Source organism: Narcine bancroftii, chromosome 3, assembly GCF_036971445.1.
Source record: "Narcine bancroftii isolate sNarBan1 chromosome 3, sNarBan1.hap1, whole genome shotgun sequence".
In the NCBI taxonomy this organism is placed as follows: Eukaryota; Metazoa; Chordata; class Chondrichthyes; order Torpediniformes; family Narcinidae; genus Narcine; species Narcine bancroftii.
The window spans coordinates 165,658,125-165,680,381 of NC_091471.1; the positions used below are offsets into that span (position 1 = coordinate 165,658,125).

The following is a 22,257-nucleotide window of genomic DNA, read 5'->3' on the forward strand; positions in this document are numbered from 1 at the left end:
TTGAAATTGTTGCATCTCCAAGCTCAATGAGGACAGGATTCCTCTTGACCTCCCCTACCACCTCACCTGTCTCCCCATGCAACATATCCTCCTCCACCATTTCCGCCACCTACTACGTGATCCCACCACCAGACATATATTCCCCTCTATACTCTCCCCAGGAACAACTGTGACTCTCTCATCCACTCCTCCCTCCCCATCAATTTCCACCTTGGTAACCACAGGAGATGTTCCACCTGTGCCCACACATCTTCCCTCCTCCAGCATTCAGACTTTCCAAGAGAAGCAACACTTCAATTGTTAATCTGCATGGGTTATCTACCACCACCTAGTGCTCTCAGTGTGGTCTCCCATACATCAGTGAGACAAGACACAGACTGGGAGATAATTTTGTTCGGCACCTTAGCTCTGTCGCAATAGTGGGAATCTCCCAGTGGCCACCCATTTCAATTACCCACCCAATTCCCTTGACGACATGCTGTCCATGTTCTGCAGTCAATCCAAACATCTACAAACTTCTTGTTGACCTCCATTCTGGAGCTGAAATTGTCGCACCCCCACACAAATATTTTATCTGTTGGTCTGCATTCCTCCCCCTCCCATTCTTCCCAGAGTTGTACATAGCAAGGTTTTACAGATGGAAATGAAATAGAGGACAATCATTGCATTAATGATTAAACTGGAGGGATAAATATTGATTTGATCTTTGAGCAGTAATACTAAAGGCACAGGGAATACGTTGATAAAGGAATCTCTTGCAAAACCTTACACACACACACACACACACACACAAGCCTTTAACATGAACATGTCAGGATCAAATTTTGCTGCACCTACTTGGCTTAAAAGCACTATATTCTTGAAAGGAGTATTTATAAAATCTGGCCATTTTACCATCATAAATTTTTTCAGCAGTAAGAGGCCATGTGATTCAGCTCACCAAAAAAAAAATCATGTTGGGGGGGGTGGTGTGCGTGGTGTGATGGTGTAGGTGGTAGATGTGAGGAAGTCACCTCTCCCCACAGAATTATTTAAAACCTGATTTATAAGAAAAATATGAAATTCCAAATAATACTTTTTTTGTTATTATCAAGTAAAAGCTTTATTGTGGGTTAATTTTGGACTTTTTTTTAAAGATTATCAAGACAATCAAAATTTGAAATTTTGCTTACAAAAATTTTGGTACAAAAAAGTTTATTTCTGAAATGTATAAATTATTACAAAATAAGATGCCTAAATTAGATATTCATAAATTGAGATTAAAATGGGAAAAGTATTTGGGAATAATAATTGATCAAGAGGATTGGAGAACTATATGTAAGGATAGTATGACTAAGATGACTAATGCCTGATATAGATTAGTTCATTATAATTTTATGCATCAGTTGTAATTAACTCCTCAGAAGTTAAAGAAATATAATTTAATCTCTTCAGACTTATGTTTTTGATGTTGTTAAGGTAGGTTCTTTTTTACATTCGACTTGTCTACATGATAAGGTTAAACCTTTTTTGGATACAATAAGGAATTTCTCGAGAATGTTTTTAAAATTCAATTACCAATGGATCCAAAATTATTTTTATTAGGTAATGTTAAAATGTTGAGTTTGACTTTGAGGTTGACTAAATATCAAATTGCATTTTTAAGGTTGGCAATGGCTGTAGCAAGACTTGGAAAAAAATAGATTGATCTGGGGTTACAGAGATGGCATCTGGAATTGAGATCATGCATTCCTTCGGAAAAAAGATCACGTATAATTTACATGATAATCATTTTTTTTAAGTGTGGAGCCCTTATTTGGATTATATGGGTTTAAAATGTTGAATCTCTACAGCTCGTCATGGTGGTGTAACTGATCCATGACAGTTGATTATGTTTTTGATGGTTTAGATCTCCTGTTTTCTTTCTTTCTTCTTTTGGGTTTTTCTTTTGGGGGGTGGGAGGAGGGTGGGTTATGGGGGGTAGTGGGAGGGGGGGTGGTTAGGAGGGTTTTCATTTGTATTGTATATTTAAAATTCTAAATTAACTATTCAAAAAAAATAATGTTAAACCTACTGCCTTCTCCTTGTCCATGTCCCTGATGCATTGCTTTGTTTTACCACCACTTCAGGTGGCATTGTAGACCCTCACCATTTTTTTAGTGAATTAATTTTGTTTTCTCAGCTTTCCTCTTATACTTTTATCAATTTGCATAAATCTGTCTGCGCCAGTTACTGATTCTACCTGAGTCTCTCATAACACTCATTTGCTCTTCATTCTCAATCAATCCCAGCAGAGCCAGGGTCTTCTTGCAAATGTAATCCTCCAGTCATAATCACAGTGAAACAAAACAGGACCTTCAGTCTGGTAAAGGCACAATGAATATCATACACCCATTAACATTTATCGAACATCACTCTCATTGTTCCATTCCAACATTCCCAACAACACTTCTAAATTCTGCCACTCACTTGCACTCTTGGGATAATTTGGTTTACTGGGATGTGGTCTGGATTAAAGAGTATCAACTAGAAGGAGAGGTTGGACAAACTTGGATTGCATTCTGTGGAACATCAGGGACTGAGGGGTGACCTGATAGAAGTATTTAAGATTATTAGCGGTATAAACAAGGTAGATAATCGGAGTATTTTTCCTGGGTGGAAATGTCAAATACTTGAGGGGATGTTTAAGGTGAGAGGGAGGAAAGAGTAAAGAAAATTTGCAAGGCAAGTTTATAACCTTGAGCACACTGCCAGGAGAGGTGGTTGAACCAGATACAATAACAATGCTTAACAGGCATTTAGACAGATGGAGAATAGAGGGATATTTTCCATGTGAAAGCAGATGGGATGAATTTACTTCAGCATCATGAATGGCGCAGATTAAGGATGAAAGAGCTTGTCCTATGCTGTACTGTTCTATGTTCTGTGTTGTGCATTCTATTGTAAGCTGAGAGTGTGCAGCCAATCAGAACATGCCCTGTGGTTTTTATTTTTGGTCAGTGGCTGAGAAGACCAAAGAACAGGCGTCTCTGGTTGGAGGAGCCATGGTGACTGGAATGTCTACAGTTGCTCAGAAGACCGTGGAAGGAGCTGGAAACATAGCAGCAGCCACTGGGCTGGTGAAAAAGGAACAACTCGTGAAGCAGGTGAACATTTCAAAATCAATTTTGTTTCTCCCCAAAGCTGTGATATTAGCATGCACAAGATCCTCATTCTTCTCAGTTCTGGTAGTTGTGGTATGGGTATTGTTAAATGATTTATCCTTTTCTGCATCACATTTCAACTGAGTGTTTGACGTCATCACCATTTCAATCTAATCTTCTGGCTCTGCAGAGACTCAAAGTCCATCGGCTGCCAAGAAATAGTGCAGTCAGAACTGTTGTATTAAAAAAAATGCATCTTGAACATGGAAATCAAAAGAGCTGAAAATATTAAGCTGATAATGCAGTGTCAGGCTCGATGTATTCAACTCGTGCATGCATTGAAACATGTGAAAAAGTTTCATTCCTTGGTCTTTCACTGACTAGTGTGAAGTGTTGGGCTCACAATTAATTTGGTCCAATTGACCTTTTTGGTCTGAGGAGATATGAAGGCTTAGAAAGTTCCAAGAATGAATATTAGGTGTTGTTCTTGAAATCGTGTTATTTAAGAGAAAGTGAGAGAGAGAGAGGGGGGGTTGTGACACAGCAGGAAAGATCATATTTGCACAGTAAATCATTTGAGTGTGAGCATCAAGAGAGAATTTAAAGCCTGAAATGGTCTGAATTGGGAAAATTTGTGCAGAATTCAGAGCATGAAACAACGTGCATTGTACATTGATTTGCGATTATTGCTCATTTTGGATTTGAGTTAGTGTGAGAACATACAAGTTCCATGCTCACAGTACTGGAGGTCAAGGCTGAACATTGATATTTTGAGCTGTGGAGCAGCATCACTAACCACCACATAACTGTGATTGGAATTAGTTGCTCCTCACTGTGTTGACTTTGTAAATGTAATATACAGGCTTAGATATCACTTTAAAAAAAAAACAGAACAGCTCTCATGTTGCCCTTAATGTAATATCACATAAGAAACAGGAGCAGGATTAAGGTGATGGCCCTTCTGTCATTAAGTGGCAGATCCAGTCCTTAAACTTGACACTATTTTCCCAGCTATTCCTATAACCCTTTATCATTAAAGTCCAACAATCTGTCTTGATATAAATATATTTAAAGAGTCTTCATTCTTGTGCTCTCTTGGGTAGAGATTACCCAAAGTGAGAGAAGAAACCCTCTTAATCTCTATTTTTAAATGTGAACCCTTCTTCTGAGATGATCTCACCAACTTTAAGACTCCCACAGGTGGGAAACATCCTCACAGTATTTATCCCATCTAGACTCCTTAGAGTGTTGCATTTCATCATGTTTGTTGTCACATGTAAAGAGATACAGCGAAAAGCTCAGTTTTGTATTTGATACAGCCAGCTCACAAAAAAAACTTGCTACATGGCAGTGCCATTTTGGATCAGGAACATCCAGCAATAATTAAGCATATTTAGAAAATGTGCACATAGATTCATGTGTATAACATACACAATGAGATTGAAATTTCTGTGCCCACTTCTGGGCAGTGAGAAAATAATGAAGGAAAACTAAATGCAAAGTCTTGAATGAAGTTCAAAGCTCATTGATATGAAATGCAATGGGTTACCAAGTTCAAGTTTATTATCATCTGTACATGTACAACCTGACAAAACAGCATTTCTCCAGACCACAGTGCACATAATAATCACATACTTAAAAAAATATATATAATTTAAAATAAATATATCCACATTTTGGGATGATTTACTCAATCTTACAGCCTGCGGGAAGAAGCTACTTCCCAGTGTGGCAGTCCTAATTTCAGTGCTCCTGTATCTCCTTCTTGATGGTAGTGGGTCAAAGTGTGTGCTGGATAGAAAGGGTCATCAATAATAATTCTTTGAGCCCAATTTAAGCAACGCTCCCTGTAAATGTGATTTTTCTCAACTGCTTTCCTGATTGACTTCCAGTCCGATGCTTTGGAACTACCATACCACGCAATGATGCAGTTCAACATTGCTCTCAAACACCTTTCCCTGTATTTGGCCATGCACCAATCCAAGCAGAAGGTGGTCTTTCCCACTGTTTTATGCAGGATCTGGGTGCTGTAGCAAGAGATGTAATTTTGTGAGGAACAGGGTAGTTAAATTGATCTGCTACTGCTCGGATTCAGGTAGATGGCTCAAACCTGCAAGCCAATAGCACTATTGAGCAATGACCTATTTTACATTTATTATTCATCCATATAAAACTTCTGCTATACTCACCAGTCCTGAAGTTCAGAAGCAACTTACTGTTGAAGACCATCGTTCAACCCACCCACCCATAACTGTTGCCATAGCAGGGACTTTAGCACACCATCCATCCATGGATCCACCTACTATGGGAAATACTTTAATACAATGAGCATTGGGTGACTATATCATTCTTTCCTTGGAGTGGATGATAGGACAGTTCATGATGAGCAAAGCTTCAGTCATCTACTTTCTATATGTGCATCAACATTTGAGTTTATTGTACATTTTAATGGTAACCAAACAAGCCAGAGCCATAATATTTGAAGATAAATATAACTAATCAACCATGGATGCTGCTGTCTGTATGTTACAAGTTTGCCCTTGACACAGATGGTAAAAAAAAAACTCTGCATCTAGATACCTGCTGTGAAAGACTTTCACTGGTAGGTTTACCAACGTCTGCACATATGGTCTGGTACTTGCTTTTCTTTTGGCATACCTTCTCAACCGTAATTACAGTAGTTGAGGCCCTTCCAAAATAAGTATACCTCAATATTGAAAATTAAAGTATCGGGAAGAAATTGTTAATAAATACATTTATTTCTAAATATGTTTTCACCATTTGTAAAACAAAAACCTTGCAAACAAAAAATATTCCTTCACTCATGAGCTTTGAAGCAGGAGCAAGATCCTTCAGAGTGTTCTTGGTGCTCAATTTGAATATGATTTCCTGAATTCAGTGCGAGAAGTGAGCAGAAGTATTCCCTTATGTGTGTAGATTGCCGAGTCTTGCAACTTATTGACATAAGGCTTGCTGTATCCCTGGGTAGTTCTCCATGGCATCCATGCCAATTTTCTTTTTCTTGTTCTGAGATTTAAATAGATAAAAAATATTTCTAATTAAGTCTTGGTGCGTGTGTATTGTCTTAGCCAATATTTATCACTCAGCATATTATCACTTAGGCTATTCATGATCAACTTGCTTCATGTAGGATCTTACTAGTGTGCAATTTGGTTGCAATCTTTTTGATGTTCATGAGTAATTACTCATCAGTCACACTCTCAGAACAGACTCTTAATATCACTCAAGGGTATCTTGATGATTTTCTTTGCTTAGACTTCATAATGTCACCTTTGCAGGTACAATATGGTTACTTTAGGTTCTGCATCACCTGTGGCTGTCAGTAGAGACAAATATTATAGCCATTTGAAATGCATTGATGCTGAAGTGATTCATGCTTGTGGTGGGTTGCTGACCAAATAAGCTGCAAGTAAATACCAAAGAACAGTAAAAAAAACCCTGGTATCCGGCTCCTAACTGATTGTAAGACTAAGTCTCAAGCAACTATTTTCCATTTGCTTGAGACTAACTCTTACAATGCCTAACTAATACACCTGCATTAAAAATAAACAGTTTTAAAGAACAAAAAATAAACTATTCTGCACTTACACTTAACAAACTTGATTTGCATGAATATATAAATATTAAAGTATTTTAACTTTATTTTCAGTCACATTCTTTGAAAACATTTAACTAGCACTGCATCTGTAGGTTCCTCCTCTCCACAGAGCCACCTGAAAGATGAAAAATAACATTATAGATAAATAACCCCCCCCAAGTTTATAGATAAAGCCTTACTAATATATTTAATAATATGCTAATAAAAATAAAGACCTTACCAAGCAATGATAAGGAGACACTTTAACAGAGTCATCCCAATGGTAAGCGGCATCAAACAGCTGCTATGAGCAAAGCACGACCAAGGCACTCTGCTGGCTGAATATTTGCTCCCAACTTCTTGTTTCACTGTAATGAGACATTGGTTCATTTTTGGCTCAGTTAGTCATACCTCTCAATCACAGGATTGGAGGTTCAAATCTCCAGCACAGATACCAAAGCACAAAATGTAGCGTCATGGAGCTATATAGCACAGCAATGAGCCATGGAACAAGTGTGAGAGGTGGGTAGAATTACAAGGTTAAAAAGACATCTGAACAGATAACTGTATAGGAGAGACTGAGAGGGATATGGACCAAATGCAAGAACTAGGACGAGCTCAGTTAAGTATCTTGGTCAGCATGGACAGGTTTGGCCGAAGGGCTTGGTTCCTTGCAGAATGACTCTACCCTGTCTGCATAAACTGTCAAATGCCCATTTGGACTGATATTACATAAGCCCATGTTCTCTCAATCTTCTCATCAATTTCCCCCTGATCTCACCCCTCATTGGGGTGCCACAGCTATTAGTGCTATGGCTCTGTAGCTCCAGCGACCCAGGTTCGATCATGACTTCCAGTTCTATCTGTGACCTGTGGAGATTTCCTCCAGCTATTCTAGTTTCCTCCCACATCCCCCCAAAAAAAATGAGTGTGTTGGTAAAATGGCCACGGAGGCTTCACTTCCTGCATCTCTGTGTCATACAAAACATGTTTGATTAATGAAGTAGAGGAAAGCTGTATTTCCTCTCTTAAAATGGACAAAAAATATTTGGGCCTCACTTTGGGAGGGAAACAGACGAGGCCAAGTCAATATTTCTCATCTAACATCACCATGCTAGCAAGAATAAAGAGGAGATTCATCAGCATGTGGTCTGGATTGCATGACTTTGGTGATGCAGAGAGATTAGACATGGTGACCATGATTTTCCTGAAGTGAACAAGGATTATGGACCATGCTTACAGAAGTCTATAAGAAAGATTCTTCTCTTTGGCTTGGCTTCGCGGACGAAGATTTATGGAGGGGTAAATGTCCACATCAGCTGCAAGCTCGTTTGTGGCTGACAAGTCCGATGCGGGACAGGCAGACACGGTTGCAGCGGTTGCAGGGGAAAATTTGTTGGTTGGGGTTGGGTGTTGGGTTTTTCCTCCTTTGTCTTTTGTCATTGAGGTGGGCACTGCGGTCTTCTTCAAAGGAGGTTGCTGCCCGCCAAACTGTGAGGCGCCAAGATGCACAGTTTGAGGTGATATCAGCCCACTGGCGGTGGTCAATGTGGCAGGCACCAAGAGATTTCTTTAGGTAGTCCTTGTACCTCTTCTTTGGTGCACCTCTGACACGATGGCCAGTGGAGAGCTCGCCATAAAACACGATCTTGGGAAGGCGATGGTCCTCCATTTTGGAGACGTGACCTACCCAGCGCAGTTGGATCTTCAACAGCGTGGATTCGATGCTGTCGGCCTCTGCCATCTCGAGTACTTCAATGTTAGGGATGAAGTCGCTCCAATGAATGTTGAGGATGGAGCGTAGACAACGCTGGTGGAAGCGTTCTAGGAGCCATAGGTGATGTCGGTAGAGGACCCATGATTTGGAGCCGAACAGGAGTGTGGGTATGACAACGCCTCTGTATACGCTTATTTTTGTGAGGTTTTTCAGTTGGTTGTTTTTCCAGACTCTTTTGTGTAGTCTTCCAAAGGTGCTATTTGCCTTGGCGAGTCTGTTGTCTATCTCGTTGGCGATCCTTGCATCCGATGAAATGGTGCAGCCGAGATAGCTAAACTGGTTGACCGTTTTGAGTTTTGTGTGTCCGATGGAGATGTGGGGGGGCTGGTAGTCATGGTGGGGAGCTGGCTGATGGAGGACCTCAGTTTTCTTCAGGCTGACTTCCAGGCCAAACATTTTGGCAGTTTCCGCAAAACAGGACGTCAAGCACTGAAGAGCTGGCTCTGAATGGGCAACTAAAGCAGCATCGTCTGCAAAGAGTAGTTCACGGAAAAGTTGCTCTTGTGTCTTGGTGTGAGCTTGCAGGCGCCTCAGATTGAAGAGACTGCCATCTGTGCGGTACCGGATGTAAACAGCGTCTTCATTGTTGGGGTCTTTCATGGCTTGGTTCAGCATCATGCTGAAGAAGATTGAAAAGAGGGTGGGTGCGAGAACGCAGCCTTGCTTCACACCATTGTTAATGGAGAAGGGTTCAGAGAGCTCATTGCTGTATCTGACCCGACCTTGTTGGTTTTTGTGCAGTTGGATAACCATGTTGAGGAACTTTGGGGGGCATCCGAGGCGCTCTAGTATTTGCCAAAGCCCTTTCCTGCTCACGGTGTCGAAGGCTTTGGTGAGGTCAACAAAGGTGATGTAGAGACCTTTGTTTTGTTCTCTGCACTTTTCTTGGAGCTGTCTGAGGGCAAAGACCATGTCAGTAGTTCCTCTGTTTGCGCGAAAGCCGCACTGTGATTCTGGGAGAACATTTTCGGCGACACTAGGTATTATTCTATTTAGGAGAATCCTAGCAAAGATTTTGCCTGCATTGGAGAGCAGCGTGATTATAATAGGCATAAATAGGAAAGAGAGTCAAAATCTTATTTTCCCTACTGTAGGGTTATCAAAAATAGCATTGCTTAGTTTTAAGGTGAGAGGGGGTTCATTTTTAGCACAAAGAGCGATCAATATCTGGTACTTGCTGCTGGGGGTTGATAAAATCAGATGCAGTTTATTGTGCTTAATAGGCATTCAGACAGCAGTATGCAAAGCATTGAAGGATGTCAGCAGAATATAAACAAACAGAATTAGTATAAATGGACAAAAAGTTCAATGTGGATTTGGACGTTGGTTCAATTTCTATCTTTTTACCGTTTCATGGTGTTTGTTGTACGCAAGCTAACAATAAGAATGGTGATTACATGTTATACGAAGTACTTCACTGGCTGTGTAATACATGGTGACATGCTTTGCGGCATCCTGAGTTTATGGAAGGCAATTATATCATGTGAATAAATAATTTTCATTTTGTTCCATCGCATTGCGTTGTACACATTATTTGGAAACATCATTGATTTATCTATGGCTGTTTTCCTCACACAGAGACAAAGGAGTTTAGAAATCAGACATAAGCATTTGTGTGCCAGTGTGCAGATGTCTCAGGCAGTCTTTTGCAAAGTTCAGTGACTGCATATGGTGGCCTTTGAAACCAATGCAGCCCAAATACACCTCATTAATCTACCAATCCTGTCTGTTTTTGGAGGGTGAGAGGAAACAGGAGGACCTACGAACTCCTTATGGACTGTGGCAGGTTCAAATCTGGGTCAGTGGCACTGTAATAACATTGCACTAACTGCTGTGCTAACCATGACACTCATAATCTTGGGATGCCCCAACACACTTTACAGCTAATGTAATATACAAAATGTGGCTGCCAAATCTGCACACAATAGGTTCCCATGAACAGTGATGTGGTAATGAGAGGATCATCGGCTTTCATGATGTTGATTATGGGATCGTTATTGGACAAACACAGGGGTGTTTCTTTTCAAATATGCAACGGAACCCTTTGTGTTTGTCTGAAGGAGTAGAACGGAATCACTAAGTGAGAACGAGAATTGACAAGTGGAGATACTTTTTGTCGTATGTTTCAGATTTGACTTTTCAGTGGAAAGTTTGAAGGGCACCATTCCTAGTAGCAAAGCCTGGTATTTGCCTCTCCCTGTAACTGTAGGTTACCTTGATAAGTAATGAACCATCCTTCTTATAGGATATGACTCTCAATGGGGGACAAGAAGACACATTGGAAACAAGTACTCAGTAACTGCTTGTAAAGTTGCCAAAATGCTTACAATTAATCTTTTGATTCTCCAGGAGGCATAATTTCAATGTGAATGTTTGTTGTCTCCACTACCATAAATCTGAGGTTATGTGGATTATTCTCACCTTTACTGGAACTTAATTTTCAATAGTTTTGATGCATTTCTTCAATTAAACGCAGTTTCTTTTTCAAGTTCTGAAAATATAAATTCAAGTAGATGAAACAATTATATTGAGCTAATTTAATTTATATTTGCAATATTATAAGATTCTGAACTTGATTTCTCATTGACCCAAGTTGACAGGATATAGGATGACAGGATCCAACCATCTAGATATGGTGCTGCCAACAAGCTTCAAGTCACAGAAACCTGGTTGTCCACCTTCCCTAGGATTAGTTGCCTTGGTGATTTCCTGTTGCCTTGTTCCAGGTTTTATCCAAGCAGCAAACAAGAGCCCCAATCTCCTTCAAGATATTGTGGGGTGGATTGAATGCAAGGGGAGGTGACAGTAGCCACTAAAAAACAATGTTTAACTGGCCAGCATCACATCCCTCAAACCCCATAAACAACTGCTCTTCCAAAAGCCTGTGAAGAGTTTTGATTTGCCATAGTCATTCCAACATCAGAGAGTGCAAGGCAAATGCACTCCAATTTATTGGATGGTCTAATAGCATTTAAAAAGCTTGACACTGCCCAGAGTGATACAATTCCAAGACAAAGAATCCCACTTTCTTTGCACCCTTTCCAATGACAAAAAAATCAGCTGCCTGCACCACTATAATTTTATTGTGTACCATCTACAAATTATGCTAAGACATCATTGTTATTTCTGCCCACATCTAGCATCTCCACCTCCTTGAAAGACAAGGCTAGCCGATGCATTAAAAAAGCCATCCCTTGAAGATTCCTCCTCCCTTGGATACACACCATCCTGACATGGACATTTATTGCCATTCCTTTATCTTATCTTTCATGACATTCCCAGCTAACAGCACCATGACTGTTTTCATGTTCAATACTCAAGGAGCAATTAAAGATGGCCATTAAACTTTGGTCTTGACAGTAGTAGCCATGTCCACTTGAATCGAATATATAAAGTAGAAGGACTGCAGTGAATGGAGGTCCAACAAAGTAAATAGGGGAGAGATCTAAGGATGATAGAAGAGGAATACTTTCAGATTTCTATATATCACAACCTCCAGAAAAGAACTTCAGAAGTTGGGTTTCATATGTAGAAAAATGGTGTGCTGGACCGAGGAATTGACCCGCCTGTTGCAAGCATTAGTGGCCAGTGTACATTCAGAGCACTGCTGCAGTTTGAGTTCCTGGATTTCAGAAATGGTGCAGTTGAGCTGGAACGTGATTAGGATCTGGCAGAACAATTAGCAATGTGAAACTGTCCTCGCTGGAGAACAGAAGTTGCGACTGTGGCGTTCGGAATCTTTCAGCTCAGAAAAAGATAGATGATCAAGGCTGTATAACTACAGATTAAGGGCACTTGAAGCTCAACTGCATGGAGATCTGTTGCTCGACCAACACACATTACCCGCAGCCCTTTCCAGTTCTCACTTCATGCTCCTTTGAAGGTGGGGATGGGAGAGTGGGAATAGAAATTGTGGCCAATCATTATTCTTACTTGGTCTTGTTATTATAACCAAAGGTAGGTTTCTTGAGCGGATCTTTCTCTTGTCTCCATCTGTTGATACATTCTGCTGACTGTGAGCATTTTCATTCTTCTGACTTTGAATGAAAATGTGCCCCAGAATATTTCACAATTGTGCAGTTGCAGTCATGTTGGCAAGGACAAGATGAGCATTTTGATAGGCAGGTGCAGCTTTGATTAAATGTATTGGGAAGGTGACAGCTTTGACTGGGCACTGCACCAGGGCCATCAACAAAGATGATGTGATTCAATGCAAGAGTGGGATGTGTATTCACAGCCTGCTGACTCAGAAGCGAGAGTTCCACCCACTGAGTCAAGGTGACATTGCAAGGCAGAATGATCAGTCCTTCCTGCACAGTTGATTGTCACTTCCTTTTTGCTCTATCTGCTTGCAGAATTTCCCAGTGCATCACAAACCATTGTGGTTGCACTTAATCCCATAGCATTCTCACCTTCACCTTTATGAACACTGGGTTTTGAATTTTGGGCTGAGATAAATTTGTCCTGTGAGAACCCAAACAATAAACCTGAAGATAAGCTGGCAGAAAGCACAGAAATTCACCTGGCTTAACTGTTTCTGGTTTAAATATTGACCTGCTGGGGAAAATCGACAGGTCAGGCAGCATCTGTATGTACAAATGATCTGTCAAGACTAATGTAAAAATGGGGTGGTATTACATGGAGAGACAGGTAAAGGGGAAGACTAGAAAGGAGAGGAAACCTGAGATAGAAGAAGAGGTGTGGGAGTAGGTAAAGAAGATAGGAAAGCAGTGGAACCAGATGGAGGTGGGGATTACAGGTTATTCTGCCTTCACTAATAAGTTATTAGTTGTAACGAGTTGTTTTTCTTTGAGATTTATGCAGTTTTGTTGGACAATTAGTCCAATATTGTTTCACTGAGGAGTTTTTTTGCTCCTTCACAAGCTCCTTCTTGCATAATGATCCACCTTCTCAACTAAAATCACTGCACTTCCTGAGAATTAAAGATATCTGCCAATATTTTGAAGAAGAAAACCTGAGAACACTGATCATTCATTCATCTGTCTTCTGCTTTTTAAAGTTCTAAATAAGATATTGAATAAAAAGGAGAGCAGCAAAAACAGGATAAGTGACCAAGGGCTTGGCAAAATGGATATGTTTTATGGGCTGACTTAGTGGAAAGGTTTGGAAACAAAAATCCCAGAATTGGCCATCTGAATGCAAGGCACCAGTGGTGATGAAGAAAATTGAAGATGGGCAGAGGCCAAACGTGGAGAGATCCAAGAGGACTCCAAAGCTCCATTTAACTATAGATATGGGAAGGGGGTGAGGTTGTGAAAGAAATTGACTAGGAAAATGGAGCCAGTGTGGTCAAGAGACACTGGGGGTGATGAGTAGATAGAACTTGGCATTAATTGGGATACAGGCAATAGACTTTGGATGGGCTGAAGTTGGAAAGGGGAATTGCAGTAGGGAATGTTCCAGGAAGTAACAAATAGACAGGGATGTGGCAGCCAATTTATGTACTCTGACAATAAATCTGAAATCTCCAACCAATTCCCCATCTATCCAGGCATTAGGAGAATGTCTTTCCTCAAAGGAAGGAAGATGGAGTCTTATGGATGGGGAAGATGATGGAGTCCTTACTTCAAGTATATGTGAGGATTCTCAGATGATTCAGATATACTGGAATATATTGGAGTTGGTTAACACAAACAAAGTGAAAAGGGCCTTGCTGTTTATAGTTTGTTTGCAATTGTGCAATGATGATGTAGAAAAGTCAAAATGTCTCCTTTTACCTATCATTACTTGCCATACCCACACTACAGTATTTTGGGGTTATGCTAAATGACAGAACCAAGAAACAGTCTGCTCTTATGCTGTATGTCTCTCTTTGTTAGTCTGGTTGCAGCAACCCTGATCTCCATCTGTTTTCATGGTTTCACTGCCCTATGTGAATAACTTTCCACCACTGCAGTGTTCTTTTCTTGCTAATTAACCCAACATTCCTATTGATTGTGATGACCTGTTCTCAATGTTTCTTTGAATATACCTCCTTCAGACTACACCAATATTTCTTGAGCTATGATTGCTTCAGCTCATCGCTGCAATCTTCTTCTACTTTAACCATTTTTCTCATAATTTGCCTCACCCTTTTGGCTTAACCATGTTGATTAAAGAATGGCCAAAACAGAAGGATATTTGGTCCATTGAATCAAGGAAGCCTCTTTGTCAGAGCAATCCAGCTGGTCATTTTCCTTTTCCTAACACCAAAATTTCACTTTTTTTTCTTGAACTAGCTCCAAATGTGAGTATTTAATAATCTATCCTTTTATGTTTGTTATCATTTTTTGTCCTGGCAAATTGTGGTAATTCATGCTATTGCAGTCAGTGTATCTGACATTCTTGCTAGGCTACAGCAAGTTAGAATTTTGCTGTATCTGTTCGTTAGACCTATGTCCATGACTATAAACTCTCATTATAATCTCTTCACAGAACTCGGACAATTCTTCAAGCAGAAGTCAGATTCTGGGCTGAACAGAAATTAGACTTCTGAGATCCATTGCTCACAGTGTCTCTTGACCCTATATCTCATTGAGCAATGGTTCTGAAGTCTATTGACCATGTGTCTGTACGTGGAGGCATTTTTTAAAACCCAATTCCAACCTGGGTCGCTAGTGCAGTAATGGCATTAAGCTAACTAATATGCTAACCGTGTGGCCCATGTCTAGAATGTTCTGTGTCCCACTCTGCCCTCTCCCTCATACACTCAGTGCACTGTGATCCAGGACTCTAATCTGAGAATCCTCACATATACTTGAAGTAAGGACTCCACTATCTTCCCCATCCATAAGACTCCATCTTCCTTCCATTTAGAACAGACATCCTTCTAATGCCTGGATAGATGGGGAATTGGTTGAAGATTTCAGATTTATTGTCAGAGTACATAAATGACATCAAATATAACCCTGAGGTTCTTTTTCTGTGGGCAAGGCAGAGTTACTATTTATTGGTAGTGTAAAAAAAAATGTACACAGCATATACAAGTAAACAAATAAAGGACTGTAAACTGATAACAAATGTAAACAAACTGACTGAGTGAATAAAAAAAATCAATAGAGTGCACACATAAGAATCCTTAAATTAATCTTTGATTGAGTTTGTAGTTGAGGAGCCTGATGGTAGAGCTGTTCCTGAACTTGGTCGTGTGAGATAGGATACAAAATGAATGGAGTGTGGGCCAGGGTACAGAGGAAGGAGATTGGAGGCTGTGAGCAGATGGGTAACATGGTGTAGAATGATTAGGGATGATTTGACAGGATGCAAAAGGTGTAGCAGTCAGGATGATAAATAGGATGCAGAATGAGTGGGAGACATGGTGCAGAATAGGTGGGGATAGATAACGTGATGCAGCATCAGAGAAGTGGAAAATAGGGTGCAGAATGGATGCGAGACAGGGTAGGAATGGATGAGAGTTTGAGACAGGGTGCAGAATAGGTGGGATGAGAGACGGTGCAAAATGTGTGGGTGGGTGAGATGGTGTGGAATGGGTGGAATTAGGAGACAGGGTACACAATGGTGAGGGGAGTGAGAGGGTGCAGAATGTGTGGGAATGGGCAATGATGCAGTATGGATGGGGATTCAAAATGGGTGGGAGATAGGGTATAGAATGGGTGAGGTGAGAGGTTGCAAAATGAGTAGGAATGGGTAACAGGGTGTAAACTTGCTACCAGCTGGAATCACCATCTGTAGTTTAGGAGGATCCACATATTGACAGAGCTACATAGGGAAAGAATAGGGTATTGAGACTTGTTGGAATGTACAATTCTGTCATTCAATCCCAAAAATTCACTTGGTTAACACGAGGTTTATAATTGGAAAGCCTCTTTCAAAAATGCCCAATAGATTGGACACAGATGGACAGCAAGAATGAATCTGTATGGTACCCTACAGCTATTGGGTTCCAATTCAACCTGATAACCTTTACATCTGATGGGAAAAATCCCAGGCTGTGGTATGCTCAGCTTGTCAGCCTTTTTATCCCTACAGGTCAGATGAGGAAAAAATGCAGTAATAACTCAGCAGGTTTCACAGCATCCATGGAAAGTAAAGAAAAATAACCAATGTTTTTGGGCTTGAGCCCTTAGAACCATAGAACATTACGGCACAGAAACAGGCCTCTTTGACCCTCCTAGTCTCTGATGAACCTTTTATTTTGCCATTCCCACTGACCTGTACCCAGCCCAGAGCTCTCCCATCCATGTACCTGTCCAAATTCCTCTTAAATATTAAAATAGGCCCTGCATTCACCATTTCAGATGGAAGCTCATTCCACACGCATACCACTCTCTGTGTGGAAAAAGTTCCCTCTCATTTTCCTCCTAAATTTATCCCCTTTCACTCTTAACCCATGTCCTCTGGTTTGTACCTCACCTTCCCTCAGTGGAAAAAGCCTATCTACAATAGTTTGTCTATTCCCCTCATAATTTTAAAGATCTCAGTCAAATTTCCCCTTGTTCTTCTATGCTCCAGGGAATAAAGTCCTAACCTGTTAAACCTTTCCCTGTAACTCAGTTCCTGAAGTCCGGGCAACATCCTGGTAAATCTTCTCTGCACTCTTTCTATCTTATTGATATCTTTCCTGTAGGTAGGTGATCAAAACTACACATAATACTCCAAATTTGGCCTCAGCAATGTCTTGTCCAACTTTAACATGTTAACAACCCAACTCTTGTTCTCAATACTTTGATTTATGAAGGCTAATATGACAAAATATCTCTTTACAACCCTATTCACTTGAGACGCTACTTTCAGGGAATTGTGTATCTGTATTCCTAGATCCCTCTGTTCTATTGCACTCAGTGTCCTAATATTTACCATCTATGTCCTTTCCTGATTTGTCCTTCCAAAATGCAACACCTCACACTTGACTGCATTAAATTCCATCGCCATTTTTCAGCCCATTTTACCAACTGGTTCTGATCCATCTGCAAGCTTTGAAAACCTTATTTGCTGTCAACAACACCTCCAAACTTAGTGTCATCTGCAAACTTGTTGCTCCAATGTGTCACATTATCATCCAGATCATTGTTATAGATGACAAACAGCAACGGTCCCAGCACTGATCCCTAAGGCCCAGACCTATCCTTATCCATAATTAACTTGAAACTAATGCCATTATTATCACGACATAAAATGTTCCCCTATATGTACTTCTGTCAACCTGTCCTGTCCCATTCCCTAATAGGAGATCCAGTATTGCACACTCGAGTTAGTATCCCTATGTATTGATTTAGAAAGCTTTCTGAACACATTTGACAAACTCCAAGTCATCCAGCCCTTTTACAGTATGGGAATCCCAGTCAATATGTGGAAAATTAAAATCTCTATCACAATCTTAAGTTTCTTGCAGGTGTTTGCTATTTCTCTACAGATTTGCTCCTCCAATAATACAACCCCAAGAGAGTGGTCATACCTATCCTGTTCCTCAGCCTCAGTGGTCGGGCTGTGATATTTTCTCTGATTAGCAATGCCACACCTCCATTCTATTGCATCTATAGCAATAGAAGCCCAGAATATTGAGCTGCCAGTCCTGCCCATCCAGCAACCAAGTTTCACTAATGGCCACAATGTCATAATTCCATGAGCCAATCCACGCTCTAAGCTCATCTGCCTTTCGTACATTTCTCCTTGCATTGAAATAGATGCACCTGAGAACATTTCCACCACATTCAACTTATTAACTTCTAAATGTGTATGTGATTTTAGCATTGTCTTTTCCCTCCTCCACTGCTCCATCTGCTCTGGCACTCTAGTTCCCCTCCCCCTGGAAATCTAGCTTAAACCCACCAGAACAGCACTAGCAAACCTTCCTGCAAGGATATTAGTCCAATTCCAGTTCAGATGCAAACAGTCCCATCAAAACAGGTCCCACCTTCCCTAGAAGAGACCCCAATGATCAAGAAACCTGAAGCTCTTGCTCCTGCACCATTTCTTCAGCCAATTGTTAAGTTACATTATCATCCCATTTCTAACCTCACTAGCACGTAGCATGGGTATCCTGAGATCACAACCCTGGAGCTCCTGCTCTTTAACCTAATGCCTAACTCCTTGAACTCTTATTGCAGGACTTCCTCACCCTTCCTATCCATGTCATTGGTCCCCATATGGACCACGACATCTGACTGCTCATCCTCCCTCCGGAGAATGCCGTGAACTCGATCTGAGGTATCTCAGTCCCTGGCATCAGGGAGGCAACATACCATCCAGGATACTCGGTCTCTTCCATAGAACCTCTTATCTGTCCCCCTAATTATGGAATCCCCTATTTCTACAGCTCGCCTCTTCTCCTCCTTCCCTTCGTAATCATAGGACTAGACTCCATTGCCAGAGACCTGATCTCCATGCTTTTCTCTGGTAGGTCATCCCCCAACAGTACCCAAAATGGTATACTTGTTATTGAGTGGGACAGCATCAGGGATGCCATGCCCTGCCTGACTGTTCCCTTTCCCTCTCCTGACTGTCACCCATCTACCCTCCTCCTATCTCCTAGGTGTGATAGTGTCCCTGTAACTCCTGTCTTTCACTCCCTCAGCCTCCCGAATGATCCAGAGTTCATCCAACTCCAGCTCCATTTCCTTAAATCGGCTTGTCAGTGTGATAGTACAGATTCTATCACCAATGCAGATTGTAGTGACGGATGACTGTGATTGGCTGAGAGTGCAGCCACGCCTACTGGCAGGTCTTAAAGGGTTGCTCCTAGCCAGACCAGGTCATTCTGGACTGGTCGACCTACATGTGATATGGTCCAGTCTTCTAGTTAATAAAAGCCTTGGTTTGGATCAACAACTCTTTGATTCTTTCGAATCAGTCAGGAGCTGCAACTGGATGCACTTCGTAGATGAAGTCATCAGGGATACTGCTGGCTTCCTTGCTGACCTACATTTTTCAAGAGGAGCATTCCCCTACCTTGACTGCCATTCCCACTGTCTATAGCTAGATGAACAAAATATATGATATCTAAAAAACCTGCTGTTAATTATGCCTACCTGTCAATCCTTTTTGACCCTTGAATAGGGTGGCTCTTTCTGACTTCAACTCCAACTATTCCTCAATTCTTACCTGTTTTGAAGGTATGGGGAAAAGATAGGTAGGTGCCTGAATTAAAAGGCTGGGGAGAAGGTAAGAAAGGGCAGGGGTGGAGGACAGACCAAGAGATAAAATGTGATAATTGGACATGGATTCAAGAACTGGAGAGGAAAGGTGAGATTTGAACGGGGGAGTGGATGGCTCTGTGAATGCAAAGCTGGAGAAAAGGAGAGAGAGGGAAAGAGTGAGAGAGAGCAAGAGAAAAGGAGAAATAGGAATGGGGTCAGGAGAGATGGGGGAAGGCTAAAGGAAATCAGAAAATTCAGTGTTAATGCCATCTGGTTGGAGGTTGCCCAGATGGAATATGAGATGTTTTCCCTCCAATTTGTGGGTTGTCTCAGTCTGGCGGTGCATGATACCATGGGCAAACATGTCGGCATGTGAATGGAGCGAAGAATTGAAATTTATTCTGTTGTCTCGTTTTCCCTTCACCCTATCATTTTTGTTTAGTGTCCTGCTTTTTGCTGATACTTGAAGATGGGCTCAGTCCCAAAACATTGGTTAGATGTCTTTACCACTTATGGACACAGTGAAATCTGAATTCCTTGAGTATTTTTGTGCTTTTACAACAATTGCAGGGTCTGCAGAATTTCATGTTTCATAGAAAGAAATACATGGCTAATTACATGGCCACTCCAATTTGCATCTCCTTCATATACTTTAAATTTGTTGCCACATTGTTCTTACTAATGACAGCAGTGATCTTTTGAGGTATGATTTGAGCTGTTGAAATCCATAATAAATTGGATTTCTGCACAAACATCTGGGAGTGATCAATGAGCCAAATGCTTCTGTGCAATTCATGATTCAAGATATCTTTTATTGTCACTTCATAAATACAAAAATGTAACATACCTGATATACTGTACTTCAACTTTGCCTGCCATAAAGTACACAGTTGCCTGGCACCCCTAACAATAAGAGAATTCTATTCCATGACTCAATTTGGAAATCATTGCAAGTTGTAAATTGAGAGAAATCATGCCAGAATTGAAAGGGAGCTTCGTTAAAGTCACCTTTACTCTTCCAGTTGTTGAACATGGACTCTTCATTCTGCTCCCCATCAACCCCCGTGAGTTTTCTTTCCCATTGTTTTCTCCATAGAATGGCATTGAAGTAACAACCCTGCGGCAAACCAATCAGCCCTTTTGAGCTGAGTCACAGTCTGTACTCTTTGTCACCAAAAACAGCTTCAGTAACAACACAGTTGGGAAAAAAAGCCTCTGGTAACTCCCACATCGAGAAAAGAAATATTTAAATTCATTCATGACATGCACGAGTTAGCATTTATTGTTGATCACTAATTACCCCTGAGGAAGTTAATTAATGGTTGTTGTGCCTTGGATTCCACGCAGGTCAGAGAGGTAAGGATAGCAGATTTCTTTCCTGAGGATATGACCGAACCAGATGGGTTTTTACAACAATCTGATGGTTTAATTATCAGCACTATTATTTCCAAATGATTTAATTCTGTAAATTTAAATTTCCCTCTGCCATGAAGGAAACCAAACCCCGAGTTTCCTGTTGCCGGTCACTTTAATTCTCCATCCCACTCCCTTCATACCCATTGGTCAGTGGTCTCCTGTACTGGTCCAATGAGACCTCAATGCATGCTTGGATCTATCTGGGCTCTCTAAACTCAATATTGAACTGTACAACTTCATGTAACTTGATTTCTCTATCTGCATCAGTCGTCCCTCTGTGATATTGGTCCAGCTTGTTTCAGGTTCTTTTTCACTTCCCTTTTTCCTTCTGGGAGTGGAGGCTGAACTGGCCTGCCTGTAGTGTCTTTCTGATCTGTATTTCACAACTCCTACATTATATTCTCTTTCTGACTGTTCAGAGATATACCCCTACCCTACAATCCCTGCTGCAGCACAACCATCAACCTGAAACAGTAAATCTGTGTCTCTTCCCTCAGAGGCTGCCTAACCTGGTGAGTATTTCCAGCATTCTTTCTATTTTCAGATGTCCCCCACCTGCAGATTTTTAAAATTTATTACCAGATCAATAGTTCAGATTTCTAACAACCAGACCGGGAAGATAATCATTATGACACTTTAAATCCCATGGCACTTCAAAGAATTGTACAGTAATCCAAGATTGGACATTGAGCTCTGGAAGGGGCTATCAGAAGTGAACTCGGCATGTAATGGAACCCTAAGATTTAAAATTTAGACCTGAACAAGTGAAAGACACCAAAGGAGGCAAATTACAATGGGCTGATAGGGCTTTATGAAGTGTATCTCTTGCCATTGTGTGTTCAATATGGCAAACATTTGTCCTTTTCTGCAGCATCTTTTCACAGTTTTGCTGCTATATAGGGCTGTTATCCCCTGAGAAAAGTATCCAGTTTAAAAGGCTCACAGGAGGTTGGAAGAGTGCATGGATGTGAGGGGGTTGGAGGGTTATGGGCAGGGAGCAGATAGGTGGTACTAGTGGAGTTCACTTAAATTGGTGCAGACTAGAGGGGCCGATATAGCCTGTTTCCGTACTGTGATTGTTTTATGGTTATGACTCACAATGGCAACTCTATTTAAAACCATCAGACATAGGAGCCAAATTAGAACAATTCGCTCGAGTTCAGAAGAATGAGAGGAGATCTTATAGAAACATATAGGATTATGAAGGGTATGGATAGGATAGATGTAGGAAGGTTTTTTGAGCTGGCC

The 22,257-nt window shown here is 40.9% G+C and overlaps 1 protein-coding gene across 2 annotated transcripts in view; it reads left to right on the top strand.

Annotated features, from left to right (window-relative positions):
• Positions 1-22,257, top strand: part of LOC138756280 (alpha-synuclein-like) — a 95,748-nt gene that overhangs the window by 13,500 nt on the left and 59,991 nt on the right. For both annotated transcript variants that reach the window (XM_069922832.1, XM_069922833.1), the window contains one exon: positions 2,980-3,125. In XM_069922832.1, coding sequence (XP_069778933.1) covers positions 2,980-3,125 — 146 coding nt within the window. The remainder of the gene's footprint in view (positions 1-2,979; positions 3,126-22,257) is intronic.